General features: G+C 35.3%; 1 protein-coding gene across 2 annotated transcripts in view; it reads right to left on the reverse strand.

Annotated features, from left to right (window-relative positions):
• LOC134527711 (D-ribitol-5-phosphate cytidylyltransferase-like) overlaps positions 1-27,048 on the reverse strand; it is a 348,603-nt gene that overhangs the window by 101,316 nt on the left and 220,239 nt on the right. Inside the window, exon 6 of one of the 2 annotated variants that reach the window (XM_063360623.1) lies at positions 21,679-23,176. The exons of the other annotated variant lie outside the window; for it this stretch is intronic. Within the exon in view, the coding sequence (XP_063216693.1) occupies positions 22,943-23,176 (234 nt within the window). The 3' untranslated portion in view covers positions 21,679-22,942. Of the gene's footprint in view, positions 1-21,678; positions 23,177-27,048 lie in introns of those variants that run through there. 2 annotated transcript variants of the gene reach the window in all.

Raw genomic sequence — 27,048 nt, forward strand, 5'->3', positions numbered from 1 at the left:
TTTTTTAAGATAGTATAAATTAAAAAGTGTGTATTGTAAAATTTTATTAGCACTTATATAACCCTGAGATTTGCAAGTTGCTCTTAAATCTTACGGAGGAAATGTTGCTATAATGTACAAATTCAAAGTTGACAAAATAATTACCACCAGCAAAAAAAAAAATTCCAGGGTCAAATCACTAATTCCTTGTATTTTTCCCGGTTTTCCATTGCAAAATGATATTCCCTGTAATTTCCCGGTTTTCCAGGATTCCCATGTGTGTGGCCTCCCCGTATAAGCATGTTTTAAAAATAATTTTTTAGACATGGAACACCCAGTAAAGATCCAAGTGCCTTGCATACACCATCATTTCTTCACCATCTCATATTATGGTTACTGTTTAAATTTCATAGTTTCCCTATGCATGATGGGATAAATGTGTGCCAGTCCACAGCTTTGTGCTTAGAGGAGATACAGCGCTAGAAAAACCAGCAAGCGTCACACTTACCCCACCTCACTAACACAGATACGACCCTGACTGGGTGGGCACCCTAAGTACAACTGATATATTTTATTATTTACCCTTTGAAATAATGATATGACTGTATTATTCAGTACTATAACATTTAAATCACTACAAGTACAATAACTTGGGGTTCGTGTAAGTACCTAGTACATAATGAGATACCACTGCATGTATGCCCTTTCCTTCCCCCAGGTAAAACTGAACACAACAAACAACACAATCATAGTAGTATCACATAAATTTCTTTATTTTCTTACATAATAACATTCAATGGAAGCGTTCAAAAATTTTATATTAAAAAATAAACACTCTGAATACAAAATATAAATACTTGTGAGTGCCTGCTAGTCATTGTGGTAGTTGCAGACAACATTCAAAATACTGACGTCTAAAAAAATTAATTGCTATTACAACATACAACATTGATATACATACCTGCTTTCACAAACATCTATCTACTAGAATACTGGATGACATTATGCATTGAGTCATTTTACAAACAAATAATATTTTATGTTTTTATCGGTATACATTTAAACACAATAAATACTCATACAAGTAACTATTTGTAAAACACATTATTTTAATAGTAAATTAAACTGTATGTTTCTTTTAGGAAATACTATTAACAATTGATATTGATAATATATTAACAGAAGAGTTGAATAATCAGTCTGCAAAAGTGGCAACCACATAATGTGTAAAATTATGATTAAACTTATAGGCATAGTATTTAAAAAATTTCAATGTGCAAAATCACTTTCACTGTAACAAGGATCATTCAAATGATCATTTATTACTTCAGGATGTTATGTTCGAAGTTCTTTCAAATAAATTAAGATTACATAACAAATACTTATTTGAAAACTGGAGATAATCTTTCCTGGACAGTAATTAAAAATGATTAATTTTATAACTTTACTTTGCCTTTTACAGTTTTCAAAATTTTTAAAATTTTTAGAATTTTGACAGTAAGTAGAAGAATATAAAATTAGTCCAAAATAAATTCAAACTATATAAAACATGAAGTAGCCAGAAGTAATGCTTTTAAAAAGAAAATAACATCTGTAATCCATTTCAATTTTTCTATTTGCATGTCTCAAAAACATCAAAAACTCAACTTCCGCAAGTATGCTCTCTCTTATATATTGACGCCAACTGTCCGTGCCTCAGGCCGTTATGACACTCCGCCATGACAATGGGTCATGAACAATGGAGGAGCTGCAAGCTCCATGGTCAATCCTGCCCCTAACGCCCTCCCCTAGTGGCGACCAAGGCAGTACAGGGTGGCCACTCACTCGTGAATTTCAGGAAACCTTGAAATAGCCATGCATCGGTAAAAACGTGAAAAAACCTCGGATTTTGGCCTGGCAATAGAATTTCCCTTAAAGTGACTGTTAAAATAATTGCTGTGCAACTCACTTTTTATGTATTTGGTTTTTAGGTATAACATGTTGTACCACTGGTACGTTTATGCTTAACTCTTTTTATTCTCTTCAGTTTGATGTTTATCAATATGTACGGCCATGATGTTTTATATAATAGTGCTCGAGAAATGTTATTGTAACTCAAGTAAGTGAACGATATTAAATACTCCGTAGCATGTGTATTGATCTATACAATAGATAGTAGTTTTCGAGTTATGATGTCAGATGACAGACGCAGGACAGCCATTTTCTGCCGTTAACCTGTTTTATCAATGCGTTAGCTGTTTGGTCCTACTTGCTTGGATAAAGTTTTATTAAGGTTTTCGTTTTAAAGTAGTGCTTGTATTATGTGTGTAAATAATAACTAAAATGTCTTGTTCCAAACCGAGTGTTACGACGTATAATCGGAAATACGAATTAGAATTTCCTTGGGTGACTGAAGACCCTAAGTGTAATTATTCGGCACGGTGTGTGTTGTGCAAAACATTTATTAATATCGGCAGAATAGGGAAGACTGAATTAAGAAGCCACGCAAAATCAGTTAAGCAAATTGCAGCAGAAAAGTGCACTAAAAAGTGTTTACGCGTAGATTTAATAATAAACAAAATAATACAGAAGTAGTATCTGGAAACAATGTTAAAGGTAAGTGGTGTGCACCAAAACATTTTGTGTTATACTGTTTAGGCTGAGTCTGCATTGATGTTATTTCATGCATTATAAGTTTATTTTATTTTTTTAAAGAAAAATATTAGATAAATATTATAACAAATTACATACCAGTCAAGAAAGATGACATTCTCGAGTCACGGCTTTTCCGTAAATAAATAAAATTCAGAAAATATGTTTTTTTATACACTAAAGACGTTCCTCTACTTGCCCTGAAAACGTTTCTAAATTCAGGTTGGAGTTTGAGAAATCAGTGTTTATAGGTAACATTACAATACATAAGCATTGACTCGGCCGCCGCGATGTTTTGCTTTCTCGTTTTGTTTTCGAGAACTAGATTCAAATATTGAGAGTTGTCAATTAAGTTAGGTTAGCTACATTAAAACACTGTAAAACAATGTGGACGGTTAGTTAAGTTAGTAGAGGTACATAAAAATACTGTGATATCATGTACGTGTACACGGTTGTTCAGAATAACTACATAAATTCGTAATGGTAATTCCTAAGCGACCATTAAAATTATTTCACAGTATTTAGAAATGCTGTTTTCTGGTTCAGTAGAGGAGTGTCCTAAGTGTTTAAAAAAGGTATTTTCGTTTTTTTTTTTTTTATGAACGGAAAAGCTGCCACCCGAGGATATTACCAAAAATATAACAAATGCACACGTGACAATTTTTTTTTAAATGTTTTTGTGTGTTTAATAATATTTTGTATGAGATAATTTTCCCTATTTTAATTCATCAGTATAATTTGGACTGGTCAATCTATTAACAAACAAGTCTTCCACATATTCTGTAATGTTTTTTTGTCAATGCCTTATCAATTTAAGTTTGATTATTATTATTTTTTTTTAGATCAAGCTGCTCCAAATTGTGAACTGTCGCAAGAAAACAAAGAAAGACTAGTAAAACCATGTGCACTGAAGAACTATCTGTTATCAACAGAGATCACAAAAGCAGAAATAATTTGGTGTCTTGAAGTTGTAAAGAGCCACACGTCATTTTGCAGTGCTGCTAACTTTGTGTCCTGTTTTCCTTTAATGTTCCCAGATAGTGAAATAGCTTCAAAACTCCAACTGCAAAGAACTAAAATAGCCTACACAATTGTCCATGGTTTAGCACCATACTTCAGTCTCCAGCTTAATGATCATGTCAAAAATTGAAAGTATATCATAATTGGATTTGATGAGAGTATGAATAAAATTTCTCAACGACAACAGATGGATTTACATTTTAGGTTTTGGGATGAGGATAAATGTTGTGTGTCTACAAGGTATTATTCTTCAGTATTTTTGAGAAAAACAACTGCAGTTGATTTATTACAAGGCCTCAAAACAGGGGCAACAAGTGAAAACCTGAAAAAACTTATACAGCTGTCAATGGATGGTCCGAATGTGAATTTGAAACTTTTGAGAGATTTGTCTGCTGAAATCCAGGAAAGTCAAGATGGTAAAAGTCTGTTGAATATTGGCAGTTGTGGCCTTCATACTGTCCACGGTGCATTCAAAGCTGGCAAGAAAAGGACGAAGTGGGGTATAGGTGGATTTCTTAGGGCATTGTATTACTTATTTAAAGATGCACCAGCAAGAAGGGCTGAATACATACATCTTACTGGATCAACAACATTTCCATTAAAGTTTTGTTCAGTGAGGTGGGTTGAAAATATTAGTGTTGCTTCTAGAGCATTGCTTATACACCCACACATTATCAAATATGTTTCTGAAGTGAAGGACAAAAATGTTCTTCTAAATTCTTCGAACAGCTTTGCCACCGTATCTTCTGCTATGAAAGACAGACTACTTGCACCGAAGCTAGCTTCTTTTGTTTTTGTTGCTAGTGTAATTGAACCATTCCTACGTGAATTCCAAACAAATGCTCCTATGGTTCCATTTTTACATGAAGAGCTTACATCATTAGTACGTTCATTTTTAGGATGTGTTGTAAAAAATGATGATCTTCAAGCTTCTACCTCGGTGAGCAAAGTGGGAACCTTATCTGTGTGAAAAAAATTGACGTGGGTTTCAGCACCAAGAATGAACTGAAAAAAGTTAGTGGTGTTTCAGAGCTGCAAATATTACAGTTCTTCAAAGAATGTCAGAATGGTTTTCTTCAACTAATACAGATGTTAATGGGACAATCTCCTCTGAAGTTTAAGTTTACTAAGGCAGTTTCATGCTAGAACCCATCAGTAATCGCCAAAAGCAAAATTGTTGCTGAGGAAAGAATGGCAAATAGTCTGGAAGTTATGGTTGAAAAGAACTTAATCTCTGGTTTGTCAGCTGAACGTATGAAAGAAGAATACAAGAGAATGTGTAATAACCAAACTTGTTTTCAGAAAAGTGAAACAGGGTTGGATGAATTTTTGGACTGAAATAATTCAAATTTCCAGTGAATCATTTTCAAATTTGATGGAATTTGTGAAAATGGTTTTGATCATGTCTCATGGAAACGCATTTCTCGAACGTGGATTTTCAGTGACGACTGAATGTCTTTTGGAAAATCAGAAGGAAGAAAGTTTGGTTGCCTTAAGACAAGTGTATGACGCAGTGACAACAGCAGGAGGAGTTCAAGCAGTCAAAATCACTAATCCTTTGTTACAAGCAGCTCGAAATGCTCATGATCATTATGTGGACAGCATGGAGGAGCAAATGAAAAATGAACAGTTGCAATTAAATGCAGCAAGTGAGAAGAAACGCCATGCTAGAGAGATGAGGGAGTTAGAGACAAAAAAAGTTAAACTGCTCAGTGAAACCAAGAAAGAGGTAGAATTGATTGATGAGCACATTAAAGCACTGTCAAAAGACTAAAGGTTGTAGTAGTAGTGCTGCAAACTTGTAACATATTAGTAAAACATTTTATTGAACAATATAGTGTGTATGTATGTTAGTTGTTTATAACTGAATATTATATTCCTTCGAAGTAAGTGACTAAAATATTTTAAGTTTTTGTGTTGTGAAATAAAAAACATTTTTAGATGGTGTAAAACGAACATTAATATATAATTTCTGACAACGGAGCTCATCAGATACAAAGGTCAGTATGTCCCAAAATATACTTTTCACTATTAACTCTTCAATTAATTAAATTTTTACAAAAGAAATTAATCTGACAGTTGTTTTGTATTAATATGTATGGCAACAATAATGAAACAAGCTTGTTAAATTTATTAACTCTGCCATGGTAGTATTTCAGTGGGACTTAATGTAAGCAAAACCTTGAATTTTTAGATTCAGAGCCTTGAAAACCTGAAAATAACCTGGAATTTGGCAATCCATGTAAAGTGGCCACTCTGCAGTAGGCATCAATATATAAATACACAATAGAAAAAAGTATTAAAAGTTTTAACATTGAGGTTAAAATTCATATTTAGGAACCTACGTTACAACATAAATGCATTTAAATATTGTTAATTTTTATTTGCTTTTGTCATAAATGAAACGAACTTATGCCAGATTTTTTGCATGGATTGAAAAGCATCCAAGAAATTGTGAGCTATTACAAAAGTGCTACCAGACATCTTTCTTACACTTTGCCTGCCTTGCACCTGTAAAGGTTGCAAGGAAACTAATGCTTGCTGAAACACTGTCTGTATGTCATTTACAGCCCACGTGCCATCATTATACAACTACTAAAGGCAAATCAAAGCGACAATGTTTTTTTTTTTTTGGAGTGCAGAGAATCACAAAATCATTTTGCAAACAAATCAATGACCCAACAATAACAATAAATCTGCAGACAGAGCATATTTGTTTAAAGTTTGCGGATGGACAGACCTTAGAAATTAGCATCCCAGATCATTGACTTGCCCCGTAAATTGTATTTTGCAAATGCCACCATCATCTGACAAATTAATTACCACTATAGCTGGGTGGTTCCACCGTGCTTAGTATTTGGAAACACACCCCCCCCCCCCCCCCCCCGCCACCTTTCAAGTTGAGATTTTATAAGTCTTAAATTAGGCAATCAATAAGAAATAAATTATAAGCATTTGAAGTCAAAATTTTCAAGTAACCACTAAGCCTTATATCACATCAACATAAGTTTCAAAGAACTCGAAAAAATACATATCACAAATACCTATAGTTAAGATTAATGCTATTGATTTATATTAAATATATGGAGTACAATAATTGCCACAAAAAATAAATGTTTTTTTTTTCAAAGAAATACACAAAAAATCTTTAATCATCTTTTGTTAACTTTTTTTATTTTTAATTTTCATGAATTCTTGGGCTGCAAAACAAATACAGCAATCTGAAAATATAATTTTAAACTAACTAATGTTGAAACATACGTAACTTAGTACAAGTTCACCGTAACACCTTATATTGTGACTTCCAAAAGTGTTTGGACACATCAAAGTGAATCACACATCTCAATACAAATGAGAAATGTTAATGCTAAGTGAACCTATAATAGAAATGCCTTATTTAAAAAATAAACTGCAATATTTACTTAAGTGGAAATACGTACTTGCTCGATAGTTTGAAATAATGCATTAATTACTGGAGACTGCAGGTCCAGGCTAACTTTATATTAAAATCCACAGCCCATTATGAGCATTCGAGTATGATTTAAAACATTATTTGTACCATTCTGCCATAATTTACAATATCATACCTCTTACAGCTGTTCAGGGCATAACTGAACATTACTGTCCTTGCAAGTAAAAAAGGATGAGTCTGAATTTAAATGCAGGTTAAGCACAAGCTTCTAAGCCTTTGAATTTATTACGGTACAGCTGGTATTGCAAATAACAAAGAAAGTATTTCAGGTAGAACACTAAGCATCTCGATAGTTCATAATGGAAAAAATTTCTATAACTACTGCAAAAACTTGTCACTGTCATAAATAACTTCACTAAAATATTTAGGGGTGACATTCTTACTTCCCATATTTTTTGTGACCTATTGCTGCACCAAATTATTTCCTTGAAATCTTTTTACAACTTTGTTGTCTAGAACCTAGGTGTTCCATGCTAAAATCTTTCTTATTTGCAACTAACCAGTGGTTCATCTCCAACTTTACAGGTCTATACCAGTCTATCAAAGCACTTAAAACCATAAGTTATTTTATTTTCAACATTTTTTTTTGTCAAAACCTGCAGTTGAGGTTTGTTAGTCTAAGCCCAACTCATCCTGTGTACAGCTACAAAAGGTATTGGATTGCCTCCTACACAAATCTGCAAAGTTACACTAAACGCTACTCCTATTCATGTTGAGGACTCGCCCATGCATTGAACTTACGAATGAATCAGGACTTAATTTCTTATCAAAATCAGGGTCATTAAAGGCTACAAGGGGCAATGAGATTAAACTGATAGCATGGACAGAATAAATGGGTGAAGGGCATGGGAGCACACAGAGAATATCCATAGACCATTTTCATTATGCGCTAGGTTTCCCACTTGCCAAACATAACCTCACTGGGAATTAAACCTTAAACGTCTTGGCATTAGCGAGCACCATATAAGCAAGATTAGTAAAAATAATTAACGGAACTTGGGCAGCAACAGCATTGCAGTGAAGTATACGGAAGAAATGCGCCATCGAGGACTTGCACACCTTACAGTCCCCATGGTAGTCACAACAACAGGAACATCATCCTCCCATCTAACAATTGGGAGACTGCACCCCATCTCGTTAACATCAACTACATTTTCATGTCATGATGTTCTAAAAACACAACTCCAAAAGTAATGTCTGCATATTCCCATTCATCACAGGTTAAATAGTAACATGGTATATAAATTAATAAAAAAAGCTAACATAACCATTTGTTTTTTTCACTGACAAGAATTATAAATTGAGATTCCTCGTAAAGAAAGTTCATTTATGATTTAATGTGGTGAAACTGATCAATTTCAGATCATTTCTCTCATAAGTGTAGGTCACTGAAAAAGTAATAAAAAAGTCATTGAGATGAACAATTACTTTCTCCTTTCTCGCTATGATAACACTTTATGAACAAAATTGTTTCAACCCAGTGGATAGAGATCCTGACTGGTGAGCCAAGGTCCTGGGTTCTGTTTCTAGCCGGGTCAAGGATTTTTCGATGATGGAAAATTCCCTTCGTTAATGCAAGACTGAGGTTATGTCATCGCTTCACCTCTGTATTGCAGAGACAACAGTGAGCCATCGCAGTTTCACTTCACCTAGTCGGCCCCAATTACGTTGTAACCATCTCAGAGCTGTTCCCTCATCACCAACCAACAGGGTGTCTACAAATACCTGGTGAACCAATTTCAGGAATGTTATAGACCTATTAAAAAGATTGTTTTCAGAAAATTTTATTAACTGTGTAAATTTATTTATTTTATAACCAAAATTCAATACAATAAAAAATCGTACTATTTGCAGGAACTAGCCGATTTTTAATGTCATAAAGCCATTACCTTTTGTGACCTGCTGGTCACTGCAGTAATAGTAACTAATTTTTACCTGAGTAATTTTAAGAAAAATTACAGGGTTTTGGTCTTCACAGCTGTATGTTCTTGGGAACAGAGTATTGTAGGTTTATTTGTTTTCTCTGAAAGATATGCTGAGTCAAAGAGTTACGTTTTGTGGCCAGTAAAAACTAACATGTTAAAATATTTTGATGCGGAAATAATACAATTTTCTGTTGTAAACTTCATTTACTATATATGCAATAGTAAAACTGTGCCTAGGTGGAAGGTGAAATGCTTTGATCATCCGTCAAGGGCTGCGCATGTCGCGTGGACTGTGAGTTGGCACTTGCTAAGTGACTCATGTATGCAGCAGCGCATGCAGAGATTTGCGGTGAATTTTGCATTTGCTGGACTGCTTAGGACATGACCTTGTTGAAGTTTAGGTCAAGACACTGGTGAGCACCGACATGACCCTGTAAAGTGGGTGAACTAATGAGATCTACTGCTTCTATAATGAGAGTCCAAGCCTATTTATTTATATGCAAACTTTATGTTTTTGGCAACTGCAATAAAATATTGCACGTCAGTTCTCGTGTTCATAAAGGTTAGATCGACAAACAGTACTATGTTATTGTTGTGGTAAATTCGCAGCTTGATAAACAGCCAACAGGGCCAATTTGGTGTTGAGTTAAATTCACCCACGCCCTGAGGAAACATTTTGTATCTAAAAAAAAGTCGTTAGCATCTGAACTCTTTTTCATATTATTTGCCCAGGGAACAGCAAATAAAACTCTAAATGGAAACTAAGTGAAATACATACTTTCAATGAGCGCAATAATGTTCAGTTCTCAATGGTGTTTGTTAACTTTATCGCACCCAGTAGTAAATTAATTTTACTAGATATTTAAAGTCGTCATAAAAATTTGAAAATGAATCTTGTGACTTTTTTGCGACAAATGAATTGTGCTCCTTTTTTTAAATGAGACTGCAGAACCTTTCGTTATTTACAACTAGTTTGTTTACTTGTTTATAGTTACTTGGGAATGTGTATATTGTTTGGCCCATTGTGTAAGAAAATTTACTGGCAAGTTGGACATTCATAAACTATTCATGTGAAGACTGTGTGTACGAATGGGCGTGTAAATTAACCGCACGACACGGTTTTGGAAAAGAAGAGTAGGGGCATGCTACGAGAAAAAAAGGTGTCGCAGAACTGTGGCAAAAGGAACTTAACGAAATTTACGAGCCATTGTTTAGGTTTTCGTTACAACTATTTTAGTGGGACTTTTGTTATGATTTAGCTATGTAAGGTTGCAGTCACCCAGTGTCTCGGGTTCGGGACGAGCCCAGTGATTATTGGCAGGATTATTTGGGTATTACGTTATGAGAGAGCGCCAGGCTAGCCAATGTGGTTGCGTGGGTCGTCGGCCCCAGCGTGGATCACTGGACTCTCAGCGATTATTAATTTATCAACTTCAGGCAGCAAAACAATTTTAAAGGTTTACCAGAGATTTAAAATAAAGCCCATTCATGTGCACTGTTCATACCTGGTAAGCATAATCCTTCTCCTGGAGAATTATCTTTCGTTGTATTCGCTGGAGCACTGATGCTAACACACTTCACACAGGTCTTCACCCCCCACACACTATTAACGTCTATCCTGTTAACATGCGCTGTGGAGCACAATCGCGAAAGTCGTCGTCATCTTAATCAGCACACACCATTTTCTTTTCTTTTCCGGTGGGACGGAGAGTCCGTCCTAGACCACGTTCTGTAGCCTACTGCCTAGCGGCGGTGTCGCAAAGCTTCTTCCTTGCGGACCGCACGAGGATGGGTTACGGGCTTTACCGCCGCAGGAGGTACGACGTCAAGGTTAAATTGTTTCTGGAAGAAGTGTAAATTAATTTAAATGTACAATCCTTTTTTTATTACAGTTAAGATCATGTGTGTTACAGTTTGGTAAGACCAAATTTTTTTCTGGCATAATTGAGTTGTTTAGCATCAAATTTTGTTGTTAGAAATACTAGCAACTGTGCAGGCGGTAAATTTACTAATAAAAGTTTTTTTGGTAAGTTTCTATTTCTACTTTACTTATTTTGAGTTGTTCACAGTTTAGGCCTACTGAATCTCGGTTTGTCTGCTTTCTGGCAGAGTTTACTTAACGTAAACCGTGAACTCAGCTATACTTAGTGGTTTTGTCAGAATTTTGTAATTTTGATAATTTTTTATTTATTTAATGCTCATTGCCAGGTGCCACTGTGTTTGACATGCATCCCCTGGAAGGAGAGATAATGAAATAATTTCCACATTATTTGCCTGAACGGTCTCTATTTATATTTAATTTGCAACCATAAACTGAAGGAAGTTATAAAAAAAAATCAAGTTAGCAAAAAAACTGCTAGAAAATATTGTTTCGTGACAGGTACTCTTTATTTTGACTTTAGTGACCAGTCCTTGTGTATCAAAACCCCTATGACTTGTAGAAACTCTGGCCAAGTTTTAAGGCTGTGACATTATTTACAGAAGGCCCCGTAATCTTCTCTGTGATGTAAACATGAAAAGTCAGAGTTTTTGGGTAGTCCCGCGCGAACACAACCAGAAACATACACAAGGAAGAAGGAAACGGGACACTTCCCTCGGTCCTGGCAGAGTCGGCTACCGTGCACATTGGCCCAATTTCCAGCAACCAAGGGCTGCACATCTGCAGATTTAGTTTGTAAACAGGGGATTTTAATGTTTGTTTTTTTTTTCATTTTTAAGAATTCAGTTTCTTATTTCTTATGGACACCAAGATAATATAATTTTAACTACAGTCTCTTTTATTATTTATTTGGAACAATAAAGGTGCAAAATAAAGGAGTCTGAACCGGTGGTTAGGGCAGAAGACGTAAGGTTTTGAAATGCTTTCAGGCAATTTGCTAGGCCTGGAGTGGTGTCTCTTCCGCTATTCCTCCCTCCAGTGTGTGTTAACCTCCTAGGAGAAGGCTCATGCGTATGCACAGGGGCAACTACAGACCCCCTTTTTGTTTTAGTGCCCTTAGCACCCGTATCACCCATGCAAGGTGTGCCACAAGCACATAACTCCATGTTGCATGGTGCAATCGCTCACTGCCGTGTGCTAATCTTTGGAGAAATGAAATTTTCTTTAAACTGTTCCTTTAAGTTAAAATGTTAAGTCAGTTGATGTACCTGGAGTCCAGCAATATTATTTGTAATAATTTTGAATTCATGAAAAAGAAATGCATGATAAATGTTTATTCAAGCTTATAACACTATATTATTAGCAGTTTTTTTTTACGCATGAGAGCTCACTTTGCTATTTTATAGCTAGAAATCGAGGCTGCAAATACATAACTTTTAGGAGACGTGCTTATGTCCTTACTGAATTTATTTGAAAACAAAGTGTCATTTTTTGTAAAATCCAAACCAACCGGCTATAAAACAGTATTTACTTTATAAAGTTTTATGTCATCTGTCGTATAATTGTTTAACATCGCCTTTCAGAAGTTTTTGCACGGTAATAACCGTGATTGTCTTTGTTTGCTTGGTGCTATAAAAATGAAAGAGTATTAATCAAATTAGGTTTTCGTTCTCCTTAAGCTTCAATTTGGTAATTTGGCTCAATGTAACTAATAGAGATAAAACTTCACCCAACCCCTTACAGTTTCAAGTCATTTAATTTAAAACATAAGAAGATTACATAACTATGGTTTGAGTTAAAATGTTTATTAATTTATTCATTACTGATGCCTTTCAGTGGTTTATGATAATGTATTAATTTGCATTTTGATGTTGTCATATACTAACATGTTTGTCGGTGTTTCGGTTTTATTGCCATTCACCGTATAATCTTGCTGCAGTTATTCCGCACCCTTGTGACCACCGCTTCAAATCCTTTATGTTTGATATCAGCCAATTAAAAATCTTATGGTTCCCTGATGCGCATCTATTCACAGTAGCATAAATTCACAAAAAAAAAAAAGTAACTTAACACAAAAAATACTGCTTTCATTAGGATACCTGGAAATATTTCAGCTCGTAATAGACGAAAAAGGTAATACATGCAGTTACAGAATAATTAATATATATGGTAACACTTAATATTTCACAACTATAACAACTACACCACTAGCAATAATTATTTTCACTTATAAGATATAACATGTTCAAAAAATATAAATATATTTTCATTGTGTTTAAACAACAGTTTCTAACATGTATGTGTGATAACATTTAACTCTTCACTTACATTTACAACAAAACAGAACACACTTAATGAACAACCCTAATGTTAACAGTGAGAGTTTTGAATAGGTATGTTACGGCTCCAACTCATGCACAGTTATATTTGTTTCATATTTTTGTCATTTACTATTTATTCACTGGGGGGATTTTCCTGTGCATTTATTTGGATAGATCTTTCGTGTTTGTTGTTGGGACTGAACGTTAATTTGAAACTGCAAAATGTAAAGTAAGTTATGGTAATTATGAACAATCGAGTGACTTTTTTCTTTCATAAGATGATATTAACTTAATATCGTTTGAGAAAGTGTAAGCCGACACATAAAATGCAAGAGAGCTATCCAGTAAATTTACAGGAAAAGCCCTCAAATAATAGTAACGACAAGGAAATAAAAATAACCAAAGTATGTGAGAGTTGAAGCCATAAGTGCTACACTAGAGCCATTTTCCTTTTTATCACTTTGTTTATCATTTATCCAGCCACATTTTTGTTTACAACACAGTCTTGTGCACAGAGAACACAAATGCCCTATTCTGCAACAATATATTTAATGAAAAAATAATTTTAGTGTCTTTATAATAAAGACAGTTAAAAATCTTGTCAGTTGAATTCAAAAAAAGACAAACTACCAGCTTAATTGCTTTTACAACTTTTAATACCATATTATCCACAAAGAAACACCTCCAGTAAAAAGTTAAGGAATTGCTGCTTAACATCTCGTTGACGTTAAGATTATTTAAGAGATGAAGGGGTGATAAGAGGAAAAGAATGAGTGGAGAAAACTGTAGTACCCCGAGAAAAACCATCTAATAACGACAACATCCAACATGTTTTCTGCTTGTTGAAAAATCAGGGTTTGCACCTAACGGAATTGAAATCAGATCACCTCAGTGGGAGCCGATTAATACGACACTTTAACAACCATGATCCCTCAGAAAATAATATGTAATAATGTTCGCAGGCTTTCACGGCCATTGTCTGAAGTAGCTTAGCTTCTGGGTTGTAGCCATGTCCTTGGCAAATAATTCACCAACGTTTTGGCGACATTGCAGTCACCATCATCAGGGAGCAGTTACCTACTAGGTGACTGCAATGTTGACCGAAACGTTGGTGAATTATTTGCCAAGGACATGGCTACAACCCAGAAGCCAAGCTATTTCAATATATTATCATGTAAATGTATTTTCAACTTACTAAATAAGAAAAAGGACTAGATGTGTTACTAGATGGAATTTGTGAGCCCATGTGCAGCTATTACATTATAGTCACACTCAAGCAAAAGCATTACATATCCATCAACTTTGTGATGGTCACTAGAAATAATAATATCATATGGGGGTCATTTGAAATTAAATAGATCCTGAATAAACTTGCAAATATAGGTTCCTAATACATGAAATGTTTTTAACAATTATTGTCTTTCGTAATTATATATCTTATTAAAGCACTATATTTAAAACAGTTGTGCCTTAAGTAATGTTATAAGAGTTGCAGAATAGGGCTACAGCTATGCTATCAGATGCTTTTGGGAAAAAAAAAACATTTATGAAGCAATACTATACACAAGTAAACATATATTTTATGCACACAAATTTATGCTTCATGACTCTTATCTACACTTGTCCTGCCAATTTGGACGGGTATTTTTTAACACATACTTGTATATGAATGGCCTAACACTTGGCTGGAGAGATAAAAATGAACTCACTAAAAAATTAAACCAATAGAGTCTTCTTATAAAACAATCAAATAGGACCTTACTTCAGTAATAATTTTCTAATTTTCAATTAAAGGTTCTTAACTTGAGGTAACAGCAAGGCCTATAACTAGAAGCAAGATTGTATGGTGAATATAGATTAAACCAAAATAACACTTAAAGGGATTTGCAAAACACAAAATACGAAGAAATTCACACACTTACCTAATTTTGTCTTTTAGTAAAATTTAATTCATTTTAAGATTATGATTTAAGATTGTGTTTAAAATTGTAATTTAAAATTTATTTAGATTTTAAGGTAAAGTTGTTTCAGAAGTACATTTAAGGTAAAAGTGAAGGAATTAAAAAAAAAATGTGACTATAGACTTATGGAGAAACACTGGCTTTCAAATTAAAATTGTTCACAACAAACTGGTTGAAGTACACAACCATAAAATCTTGCTTCTAGCTGCCCCCAAACAAATATAACCTCTAAAAGTACACTAGTAAGCCCAAAAGGTCTGCATCGTATACTACTTGTCAAGCTGGAGCCTCTCCTACATTTAGTGTGGAGTGACACCAACATTAGAAGGCAAGTAAGGAATTATATGTTTTCAACAAGAAACCAGATGTGGTTTCAGTTTCAGAGAGGATTCAACAACAACGAAAACTCACAAATAATGATAATTTTCACAACAAGAGCACTGGTGACAAAGTTACTCTTAAAAAATTCAATTTCACAAGAACATTTCCAACAAGTGTAATGTCAGATCTCTCAAAATACTTTGAACCTTGAACTAACATACAGGCCCAAACATATAACATGGTTTTTTCAAAAACAAGTTTAAAAAGTTCTTAATGTAAGTTTGAGTAAAAATAGGTAAAATAAAACAAAAAATTACCAACAAAATAACACAGTAAATAAGTAATAAAACACATACAAAACATCAGATTTTTGAAGAGAAAAGATAAGCCTACAGCTACTCACTATGAGAAGTGGCTATGTAACATCATGGAAAATTACCAAATACATACCTGGTAGATAAGTCTAGAGCACGGGTAAAAAAGTTTTGAAGCTGTAAAAGCCAACTGTAAAAAAATTTAAATTTTAGCAGGCCAATTAGTAATCTCAATATAATTTTTTTGTTGTCTTTCTCCGGATTATGTAGAACATAGTACATTTGCGCTCTTCAACCTGGCAAAATGCAGTTTGGAACAGTCTGTAATGTTGCACGTGTTAAATGTTTTTTTCGGTATACGGCATTCAGTAGAAGTAATTTCATAAGGTGATGGGACAAAGATGACGGACCCACATGTAGCAATTCAAATCCTTATATTGTAAATTTTATAAAAATTAGGATACATACCAAACGTAATGGTGTGCCAAATGAAACTTCATGGATGAAATTACTTTGGAATATATTTGGTAAAGTAAAATAGTCATAGTAAAAAGTAATCTAAAGTTTTAAAATACATTAGGAAAATGGCATTACACTGTTGATTGAACATAGACACCCCTTAAACTCAATTTTTTCTCATATCTTTGTGGTAGAATGTACGATTGTTAACCAGAAGGGAAAAGGTCCAAATCTCACCACTGGGGAAATTTAATTAACTTTCTTTAGTAACATATATTATAATAATGTTGACTCAGCTCAATAAGGGAAAGGTTTTTCTTAAGGTAGTATTTACAGACTCATGTCAATCATCTAAGCAAAATCAAATTTACGAACATATACATAAGTGTTATTATATGTGTTGGTTAATATTTTAGTAATTCCATAGAAGTTTAAAAGTTTCTGTACATGTTAGAACTGTCTAATGAATTTTTAACAAGATGGGCAGCATTTTAATAAAATCCCTTGTTGGAAATCAAGTCCAAAGACTGCAACTTATAGTTTGGAAAATATCTGAAAGATATCACCACATTTTTAATGCTTTAGAGAACCAACCAATTTTTTATATCTTTGACACCGTGTTCATTCCAGAACAATTTTCGTGGCTAATAAATTAAAGGTATTCTAGGATAGTTTCACTACCATAACATATACCTTGGCACAACAATATCCCCTGATATTCTCAAACATGCCACACATGGGTCTGCCATTTTGACAACTTCGGATTGTAGCTATATCAGTTTCAGCATGAATGCACATTGGACTTTCAACTTGTCAAAATTCCTTTGTAAAACGTGATTTTTTTAATTGCATTTCTGGTGCATTCTAAAATTTCATCCTCAACACACCTAAAGAAGTATAACCTCAAAAATACAAGCAATGATAATTCCAGTCTAGAGGGAAGTGCCAGATGTTCAGAATTGAGGCATTTACATGCTATGTGTTTGGTACTCCTGTTGTTCGGCTAGCCCTAACAAATCAAAGTACCATTAAAAAAACAAAATTAATCTCCAGTATTCAAAAGATAAGGGATTTGAGTAAAAATATTCAAAAATTAAATTGTGGTAAAAACAGTAAATTAAAACATTCAACACTAGTAAACTTTAGGCTTATCTATGTTTGTTACTTTTTTCTAATATCCTTCTCCAAAATATTATTCTATATATATATATATATATATATATATATATATATATATATATATATATATATATATGTATTTAATTTACTTACATATATATATATATATATATGTAAGTAAATTAAATACATATCATATACTTATCTGGAAACCTTAGTTCATGAAACGAATATAAAATGTATAGGTTGCCGTATTTAGGGATGCAAAAATATGGTGAAGCAAGAAATTTGGAGAAAACAACAAAATTGTGCAGCTTATAAAGTTTTTCCTTAAATTTCAATTTAAAAAACACACAGCTGTTTCTGCAAATTGATTGATGTCATTTCTGAAAACGTCACATGGAAGGTCACAGATATTTAACACTGGAAACAAATTTCCACATAAAACCATTTTGACATATTTTAAATGTAGTATTTTTTTATTATAGAGCCCAATGATTTTATTTATAAGACTCAAATGGCATAAGTTGTATTTTGAGCTGTGTTTGTACATACTGTATCTTCATATATTTGGTTATTTAGTGGTGAAAAAAAAAAGCTTCAACACATTTTATATTTATACATGGCTTTACGAATATTTATTTCATTTCTTAACGTGACAAAAATTTCATTGTGGTTTCCTTTGTGGTTCAACGTGGTTTCATGGTAAACGTTCGAAAAAATTTCAAAAGTAATACACTATTACCCTATCTTATAGTTTATTTTCACTTAAAAATTTAAAATCTTATAGATTAGGCCAATAAATAATTGTTAATGGTATGTGAAGACATGTTACAATGTGTTACACAGTCCTCATGTTTTCATTTACTTGAGTTATTATAACATCTATAAATGTACACATTCTGAAGGTTCTGCCCTGTTTATGCCCATAATATAGAATTGGTGTATTACTTCATTTAGTACCCACCATGTGTTTTAATGATTCAACAATAAATTATTTAAATTATTTTTACGAATTCAAGAAAGTTATGGAAGAGATCTTATGTTTATTTTTTGCAATAGTTTCTGAAACTCAATACTGTTTTTATTTTGTGAAGAAAATCTGTGTTTCAGTGAGGGGGAAACCTTGAAATCATTCTGCAAGATTGTGATACTTAAAACAGTTTATCATTTTATCAAATGGGTAAGTTAGGCATAAACCTAATACAGTGATATTGTAAAATTGGTTGGTTGGTGTAGGTTAGCGAAATACTGAAAATCATTAGAAATTGCAAATTTAAAATACTGTTAAGAATCTCAGCTCTGATCAAGTGCTATGAAGAAGCATTTATTAGATATTTGTTAAAAAATTTATTTCTTGTACACAATTTCATTTTAAAATCTAGATTCGGATTTGAAGCACTCTTTGAGATTCAGATTCTAAAAATTTGGGTTTCGACCCATCACTAATTATCACTGACCAAAACACCATTTAAAACCATCAAAATAAATTTTTGGAATACTTCTTAACGTTGCCTTAGCCCCAATTTCTCAAATGCCATGACACAACTGTTTATAGAGTACAACAAAACTCCTGAAAAACTAAGAACAAAAAGTTGTTTCTTACATCCCAATCGGAGACCATCAGAGATTGAATTCAGCCTCGGGTACCTAAAATACATTACTACTCAAGAATTATTGACAAACACCATTACAACAAATACAATATGCATTGTGCAGTAAGAAGGATTAGAGATACAGTATGTGCATTTGTCTAACCATTTCATTCAATTCACTGACCTAAAATATATTCTCTGGTTATTTTAGAAACTCAAAATTTCCTGATTTTCTAGTTTTTCCCTGTTCTTCCTGATGCTGGACACCATAATACTGACATTCAGTTATCCAGCAAAATCAATAATCTGGAATGGCCAAGGTCTAGAACATTCCAGATTGAAGAGCCTTGAATGTACGGCAACTGAGCGGTACACCAGTGAAATCAGAGATTCCATCTGAAGCACGTTCGAAGCATACACTACATATGAGTACTATAGAATCCCTCCCGAACGACCCCCCTCTGGAACGACCATTCCGTAAGAACGACCAGTTTTCGAGGATCCGTGAAAAAATTCGAAAAAAAATGAGTAAAATCGAATGAAAAACAAGTGCGCTACACACTATGTACGGCGCTGCGCGTCACGTTTTTCTTGGCGAGCGCTGTACTGTTGGCAGGCGCACGTATGGCTAAAAATAGATACCACCCTTCCAGAGTCCAGACTGGCCACCCTAGCGATAACGGTAAACAGTGGTGCGCATGCGCATTTGTGTTGCCGTCTCGATCCCGTGTCTTTGTCTTGTGGCTTGTTAGTGTGATCTTGCTCGCTGGTGGATACACTTCTTTTGCTTGTTGATTCGGATATTTCTTGGTTTTTATTATTGTTGACGACTTATTACGCTTTGTTTCTTGGACGCCGATTTGGTTAGTGGTTTGATTTTGTGAATTTTGTATATTGTTGATGACACACGCATTTGTTTTTGGATTTTGATTTGGTAAAATTATTGGCTTGATTCTATGAACGATCGTTGATGACACACGCAGTTTTACATGGATTTTGATATTTTTTTTTGGGATTTTCGTTTCGCATTTGTGAAAATGAGTGCCAAGCGAAATACACTTTCGCTAATGAAAAAATATGAGATCATCCAGCAAGTGGATACGAAAACAATTTCCAAGACTAAGATAGCGCACCAAGACTAAGATAGCGCACCAATACAACATTCCGAAGTCTACTCTCTTCACGATTCTCAAACAGAGAGAAGAAATTGTAAATGCAGTACAGAAGAAAGGCCCCAATGTGCAACTGAAAAATTTGAGGGGCGCGACGTACGAAAACTTGGACAAAGCTATGTTGGAGTGGTTTGGTGAGCTGAGAGCTCAAAATTTGCCTGTGAGTGGGCCAATGATGTTGGCAAAGGCGGACGAACTTGCTTTGAAGTTAGGTTTGACAGACTTCAAGCGTTCAGTCGGGTGGCTGAATCGTTTCAAGGCTCGGCATGGAAAATCCAGCCACAAGATAGTCGGCGAAAGTGCGTCGGTTGATCCGAAGTCTGTAAGTGAGTGGTTGCCCTTGCTTCAGAACATCCTCAGCCGATACCAGCCTCGAGACGTTTACAACGCAGATGAGCTGGGGATGTTTTATAACCTCTTGCCAGACTGTACTCTTGCGGTGAAAGGGGACGTATGCAAGGGTGCGAAGAGGAGCAAGGAGCGCCTCACAGTCCTCCTTTGCTGCAACATGGACGGCAGCGACAAAATGAAGCCCCTAGTAATAGGAAAGTCAAAAAAACCGAGAGGTTTCAAGGGGAACATTCTTCATTGCGACTACGACTTCAACAAAAAAGCGTGGATGAATGCAGCAGTTTTCACGAAGTGGCTTCGCAGCTTTGATGCGAAAATGGGTGTGATGAATAGGAAAGTTGTCCTGTTCGTCGACAATTGCCCTGCGCATCCTCCGCTCGATAACCTCAAAAATATTGAGCTGGTGTTCTTGCCTAAGAACACCACCAGCATGCTTCAGCCTCTGGACCAGGGGATAATCCAGCAGGTGAAGCTGAAGTACCGGGAAATGCTTGTGCGGAGCATGGTGTTGCAGCATAACATCGGGAAAGAGATGAAGAAGTGGGACGTGTATAGGGCAACGGAAGCGATTGTTACCAGCTGGAGGGCATTGAAACCAGAAGTAATCGCCAACTGTTTCCGACACGCCAACTTCGTCACACCAGTCGACGATGTGCCTCTCGCTGCCACCAACCCTGAAAACCCTGACGACCCTGACGACCCACCCACAGTGGACGCCGAGCCCCAGCCGGGCCCCTCGACGAAGCCGCAGCATCAGATTTTCACTCTGCCATGCGACGACGAATCGTGGCAGCAATTGGCCCCAGACTGCACGTTTGCAGAGTTCGTGACAGCGGATGACAACGTTGCAGTTTGGGGTACACAAGATGATGATTCCGATGACGTCAAGGGGCAGGAGCCGAGCGATGAGGAGGAGGAGGAGGAGGAGGGAGAAGCAGAAGAGCCAGAAGTTGTGCCGACGACGAGAGACGTCCTCAAAGCTGGGGATGTCTATGAATATCTTCTGAGGCGGCATGGTGCGAGTCATGCTGTGTGGTCCTGCTTAACGCAGTTGAAAGAGTTTGCGGAAAATGCCATCTTGAAAAAAAAGCAGGCAACGATAAAGGACTTTTTTAAAAAGTAAGGTGATAAATAAAGTGTTAGGTGTTGTGTACTTATTTTTTTTATGTTCGTTAATGTTTTTTTTTGTTTTACGTCTCGTCGACGTGTCTAACATGTGTGACTTTGAAGAACAAAAATGCTTAAAAAAAATTAATTAACAGCTGCCGCATATATCATGTTGGATAATACTGTAATCTGGTGAGTTTTTTTTTTTTCAATTGTTCTTTGTTGTTATTGTTACATACATGTATACACTGCTCCACTGCTTACAAGCATAGTTTATTGAACTAAAAGTGTATTTGGAATTAAATTTTTCGGGTTATCTTGAATATAGCTTAAATATATTTTTTGTTTATCATTATCTGAAGCTGTAAAAAAAAACGTTGCCATCGCTTCGGACCATTTTTGTGTTTCGGCCGCTCTATATTTCAAACCACCCAGTTACGTACCATGTAAAAAAGCTTTTTGGCCCGACCCTTATTTATAACAACCTCAGCTGTCACACTTTTAAAATCCAGGGAAAATATTCTGACGTCCGCTTCCCTTCTCACGTCGGTTGGTTATTATGTCCGCCGCCCGTTAGCTCGCCTGGCGCCGAGAGACGTGTCTGGCAGGCATCCGGCGCGGCGGGACGAATGGTGACGCCAAAAGAGGGGGAAGGGGGGGGGGGCAATAAATGGATAAAAAATATACTACCCACGTTACATAACATTAGCACGATGTTATTTTAAAGCTGCCCAAATAAAGGACGGTTCTTTCCGTGAAACGGCCGGGGGGTTGCGGGGGAAATTGGCCAAAAATTGCCCAAATTCTCTGGAACGACCCTTCCGTAAGTACGACCGTTTTATCGGGAACCGTGAGGGGTCGTTCCAGCGGGATTCTACTGTACTTAAATTCTGCAAGATCACGGCATCTACAAAAACCATTTTCAAAACTTTTAAGTGCCTTTCAAAATGTTTTCTAAATTTTTTTTTATAAATCACGGGGTGATTATATATACTGCATATATATTTCATAAAATTTAATTTGGGCAAAATTTATTCAAATTAAAACTATTTGCAGGAACATGTTGATTTTTGGTTAGAAAGCTAAAACATTTTCAGAGATGATATAAGTGGGGCAGTCTCGACCTGTTTATATTGAATGTAATGCCATTAACTGACGTGAGTTGTCAAAAAACAAATGCTGCTAGAAATTGAAGCTGCATAAACTTAAGCACCCTTACTGTTTATTTCTGGATATTTCCGTCACTTTCTTAGCCCTTAGGCACCCTGATTTTGGCTGATTTGAGTGTAGTAGAGATGTGCTGTGGTGTGGCCGGCCTAGAGAAAGAGCGTCTGGCCGGAGAAGGTTGGAGGGTCAGACAGCACCAAGCTGGCCACGAGCTCCGCCAACCGCGCATCCTCCCCCGGGGTCAGACGGTGGATCACGGCCACGCCCTTGCGAAGCTTCTCGTAGTGCTTGGCCATGCTGCGGCCCGCACAGTGTAGGTCGTACACAGACATGGTCTGCATGCCGTCCGAGCTGGTGTGGTCCATCACATGTACGATCAGGCCCTGCGCAGGGATGCTGCTGTAAGTTTAGGTATTTCATCATGGTTTCAAATTAATAAATCATTTAATAGTGATAGTTCTTTATAAGGACTTTCATCAGTTTATTTAATGGTTTTGAGAAACTGAAACACAATATATATTTCAATCCTAGTAAGATCAAAAAGCAGGTAATTACGAGGTGTAGTTTTAAATAAAACATTTGTATGTGGTCTGTGTTGTATGTGGTCTGTGTGTTAAACCCCTTTAATTTTTAGAATGTGTTTCGTAAAGCAATAAAATTTTGGTTCTTCAGAAAGCCTACAAACTTGAAATTTCAAGGTTTTACCAAAACACACACTTAATTAATTTTTAATTACATACAAAAACCTAAAGAGATTTACTACTAAGGCCACAAACAACAGGTTAATTGGAAATTGATAACACACAAATTCATGGTCTTGATTTATTTATGTTTGGATTGAAATATAAACTGGTCTATTAGTTTCTCAAAGCTGTTAAATTTTATTTATAAAAAAATCTAATTTAGTTAATTTTTGTATCAATTTAAAATTCAACAGTCAAAAAACTAAATTAGAAATGAAAAATGATTAAGGACGCGTCACCTCTCGTTTTCTGTAGAGTCCAGATTTTTAGGATGAGCTATCTGAGAAATTGAGACTACGGAAGCAGTTTTGTTTTCTTTTTTCGCCCACTGTTTAAGAGCTGCACATTACTTCTAGTGAGTAACAACATCCAAATTAACCAGGCAGAACTTTTATGATACAAATTATTAAAATCAAAAGTGTCAGATATTTTAAATCTAGTATATGTCAATAATTTTTCTTTTAAACAATTTAGATACCTAAATCAATACTAATATTATAAATGTGAATGTAACTCTTGTCTGTCTATCTGTCTGTCTGTCTGTATGTCTGTTTGTTTGTTTGTTACCTTTTCCCGGCTGAACGGCTGAACGGATCGAAATGAAATTTGGCAAGGAGATAGATTATATCCTGGGGATGGACATAGGCTATCTTTTGTCTAAAAAAAAGTCTTTAAACGGGTTAAAAAAATATTTTTTAATTTTATGTAATGTGTGTCATAGATATACAAACGGTTAGTGTCATTCCTCTATGCCTGCCGAGCAATAGCTTTCAAGCCATTACATTACATTTTTCTATTGTAAGGAACTAAGTAGAGAGTAAGAAAAATATAAAGATCTTGACAGTTTGTATTGTCGCCATATTTGTTTCAATTTTCAATACCATTTTTGTATATTACAATTTAAATTGCAATATTGTCAATATTGTTATTATGGTAGATAGGAGTACAGTAAATGCCTACATTTTTATATTCCTTTATATCACTTTCAATTTGGAGAGTTTCCGTGCCATTCGGGGTCCCCCCCCCCCCCCCCCCAGGTGGTTAAAGCCCCAAAATTTCGAAAGTTTAAAATTTTTTAAAAATCTTTCTCTTTCGATTTTAAGTGTTTTCGAGCCATTCAGGGTCCTCGAATTCCCCGCCCCCCTCTGGGACAAAGCCCCAAAATTTCGATAATTTTAGGAATTTCAAATATCATTTCTTTCGAGATGGAGTGTTCCGAAACATTCCAGGTCCTGAACCTCCAGCCCCTCCCCTTCCACAAAAGTGAAAGCCACAAAATTTCGAAAAATTGGAGGAAATTATAATAAAATTAAGTCATTACGAACTAAAGTGTCTGGGGCATGGTGGAACTTTTACCCAAAGTCGACTTCCCACCCAATTTTAAGGGAGGGGGTGAGTGCAAAACCCCAAAATTACGAAAACATTCAAACATTTTTTAAAATTTAAGTATACTTTTTTACTATTTGGAGTGTTTCCGAGCCATTCGGGGTCCTCAAACTACCCTCCCCCCACAAGGAGTCAAAGACCCGATAATAAATTTTTTTTCCAAAATTTCGAAAACCTATTCTCTTTCGATTTGGAGTGTTTATGAGCCATTCGGGGTCCTCAACATAACCTCCACCCTTCTCAGAGGTCAAAGCCCCAAAATTTAGAAAATTTCAAAAATCATTCTCTTTCGATTTTTAGTGTTTCCCTGCCATTCAGGGTCCTCAAAATCACCCCTCCCCCTCTGGGGACAAAGCCCCAAAATCTCGAAAATTTCAGGAATTTGAAATATTATTTCTTTCGAGATGGAGTGTTCCAAACCATTCGAGGTCCTGAACATCCACTTTCCGCAAAAGTGAAAGCCCCAAAATTTCGAAATATAAGAATATATATAATTGGATGTTGGCATGTATGACGTCGATAAACTCTTACACCGTTTGACCGATCGCCATGAAATTTGGCACATTGAAGTGTTTTTATCATGATTAAGGTTTTTATGCTATCCATTTTTTTTGTAACTCGCCGCTAGATGGCGCTGTAGCGCATCAACTTCTAAACCTTTTAACCGATCGCCATGGGTAAACAGAAAATCATAGGTCACAGATACACAAACAGTAATTGTGTATCATTTCTTAATGTCCAACACACTGGACATATCGCTATCCATTTTGCTGTAACTCGCGGACAATATATTACCCGGTGTTCAGCCCGGGCAAAGCCGGGTACTGCAGCTAGTATATGATAATTACAGTGAAACCTCTATTTAACAAATCTCAAGGGACCAAAATTTGTTGTGTTTGTTGTAAAGGGGTTTGTTAAATGGAGGTTTTGCACGATATATTTCTAGTCATCATAAATCTTCACATAAATGGCTAGAACTGTCTTTCTGACTGTTTAATACAATATGAGGAATTAAACATGAAAAGGTACATAGAATACACTTGTTTAATGGCCAACCATTTGATGCTTGGAAATTATCAATTCCTATCCCCAGTGCTTCCTGGCGTGCCTTTTCTTGTAAAATCGGCCCAGAGACGTTGCTGTTAGATGCCCTAGCCTCCATTAGCCAGTCAAACAGTATCTTGTCCAAATCATATTTTTTTTTTTTTTTTACATACTTTCACACGTTTTCGATTTGTTCCTACCAGAGAAGCCTTGTTTTCTATCTGTTCCCGGTTGGATAATATGGTCGAAAGTGTAGACGCCGGGATGTCGAGACGTTTAGCTATATCACTTTTTTTTCCACCATCATCAACTGCATTAAAAATTTCTAATTTTATTTTAATGCCAATCTGTCGCCGCTTTATAGGATTAAAATTCATTTTACAGTAGTACCGTGTTGATTTCCGTAACTATGTGTGAAAAATAAATAAACAACAGTGAAAACTGAAAAAACAGAAATTGTCCTACATCATAGTTATAAATATTTGCGTGTGCGCATCTTTAACCATAGAAACGCAAAATTTACTAGTTGTTCGTATTGCCAGAGCGATGGTACAGGTGGTTTCCGACACTAGCGCTAAATGTACCCGCCATTTTGAACAAAGTGTGGCATGTATACACGACGTGTTATCCATGATGCTTTGTTTATTTATTGTCTTCCGCGATGATGCATATTATTTTAAGGTTATACGCACATATTTTTAAGCAGTGAATGAAAAAAAAAATAGTTGATTTCTTGTAAGAGATGTTTATTTTTGCATGTTTTTCAAAAGCGGCCGTTCGTTGTAAAGGGAATTTCACTATTTCGGAACAAATAAAATTTGGTATTTAGAGGTTAAAACAGCATTGATCTTATGGCGGTTCGGCGGGACCAAAATTTTATTTCGTTGCATGGGGGTTTTCGTTAAATAGAATATTCGTTAATGGAGGTTTTATTGTATACACAAAGATCTATAGTAATTTAGTATTACTTTATAATTTTGATTATAAGTTAAAAAATGTTAATACAATTGATTAGATAATAAATGAATTCCATGCAATAACTTGCGACACTGTCATATGTTACACTGTTATTTAAGATTTGT

Source organism: Bacillus rossius, chromosome 1 (assembly GCF_032445375.1).
Source record: "Bacillus rossius redtenbacheri isolate Brsri chromosome 1, Brsri_v3, whole genome shotgun sequence".
Taxonomy (NCBI): domain Eukaryota; kingdom Metazoa; phylum Arthropoda; class Insecta; order Phasmatodea; family Bacillidae; genus Bacillus; species Bacillus rossius.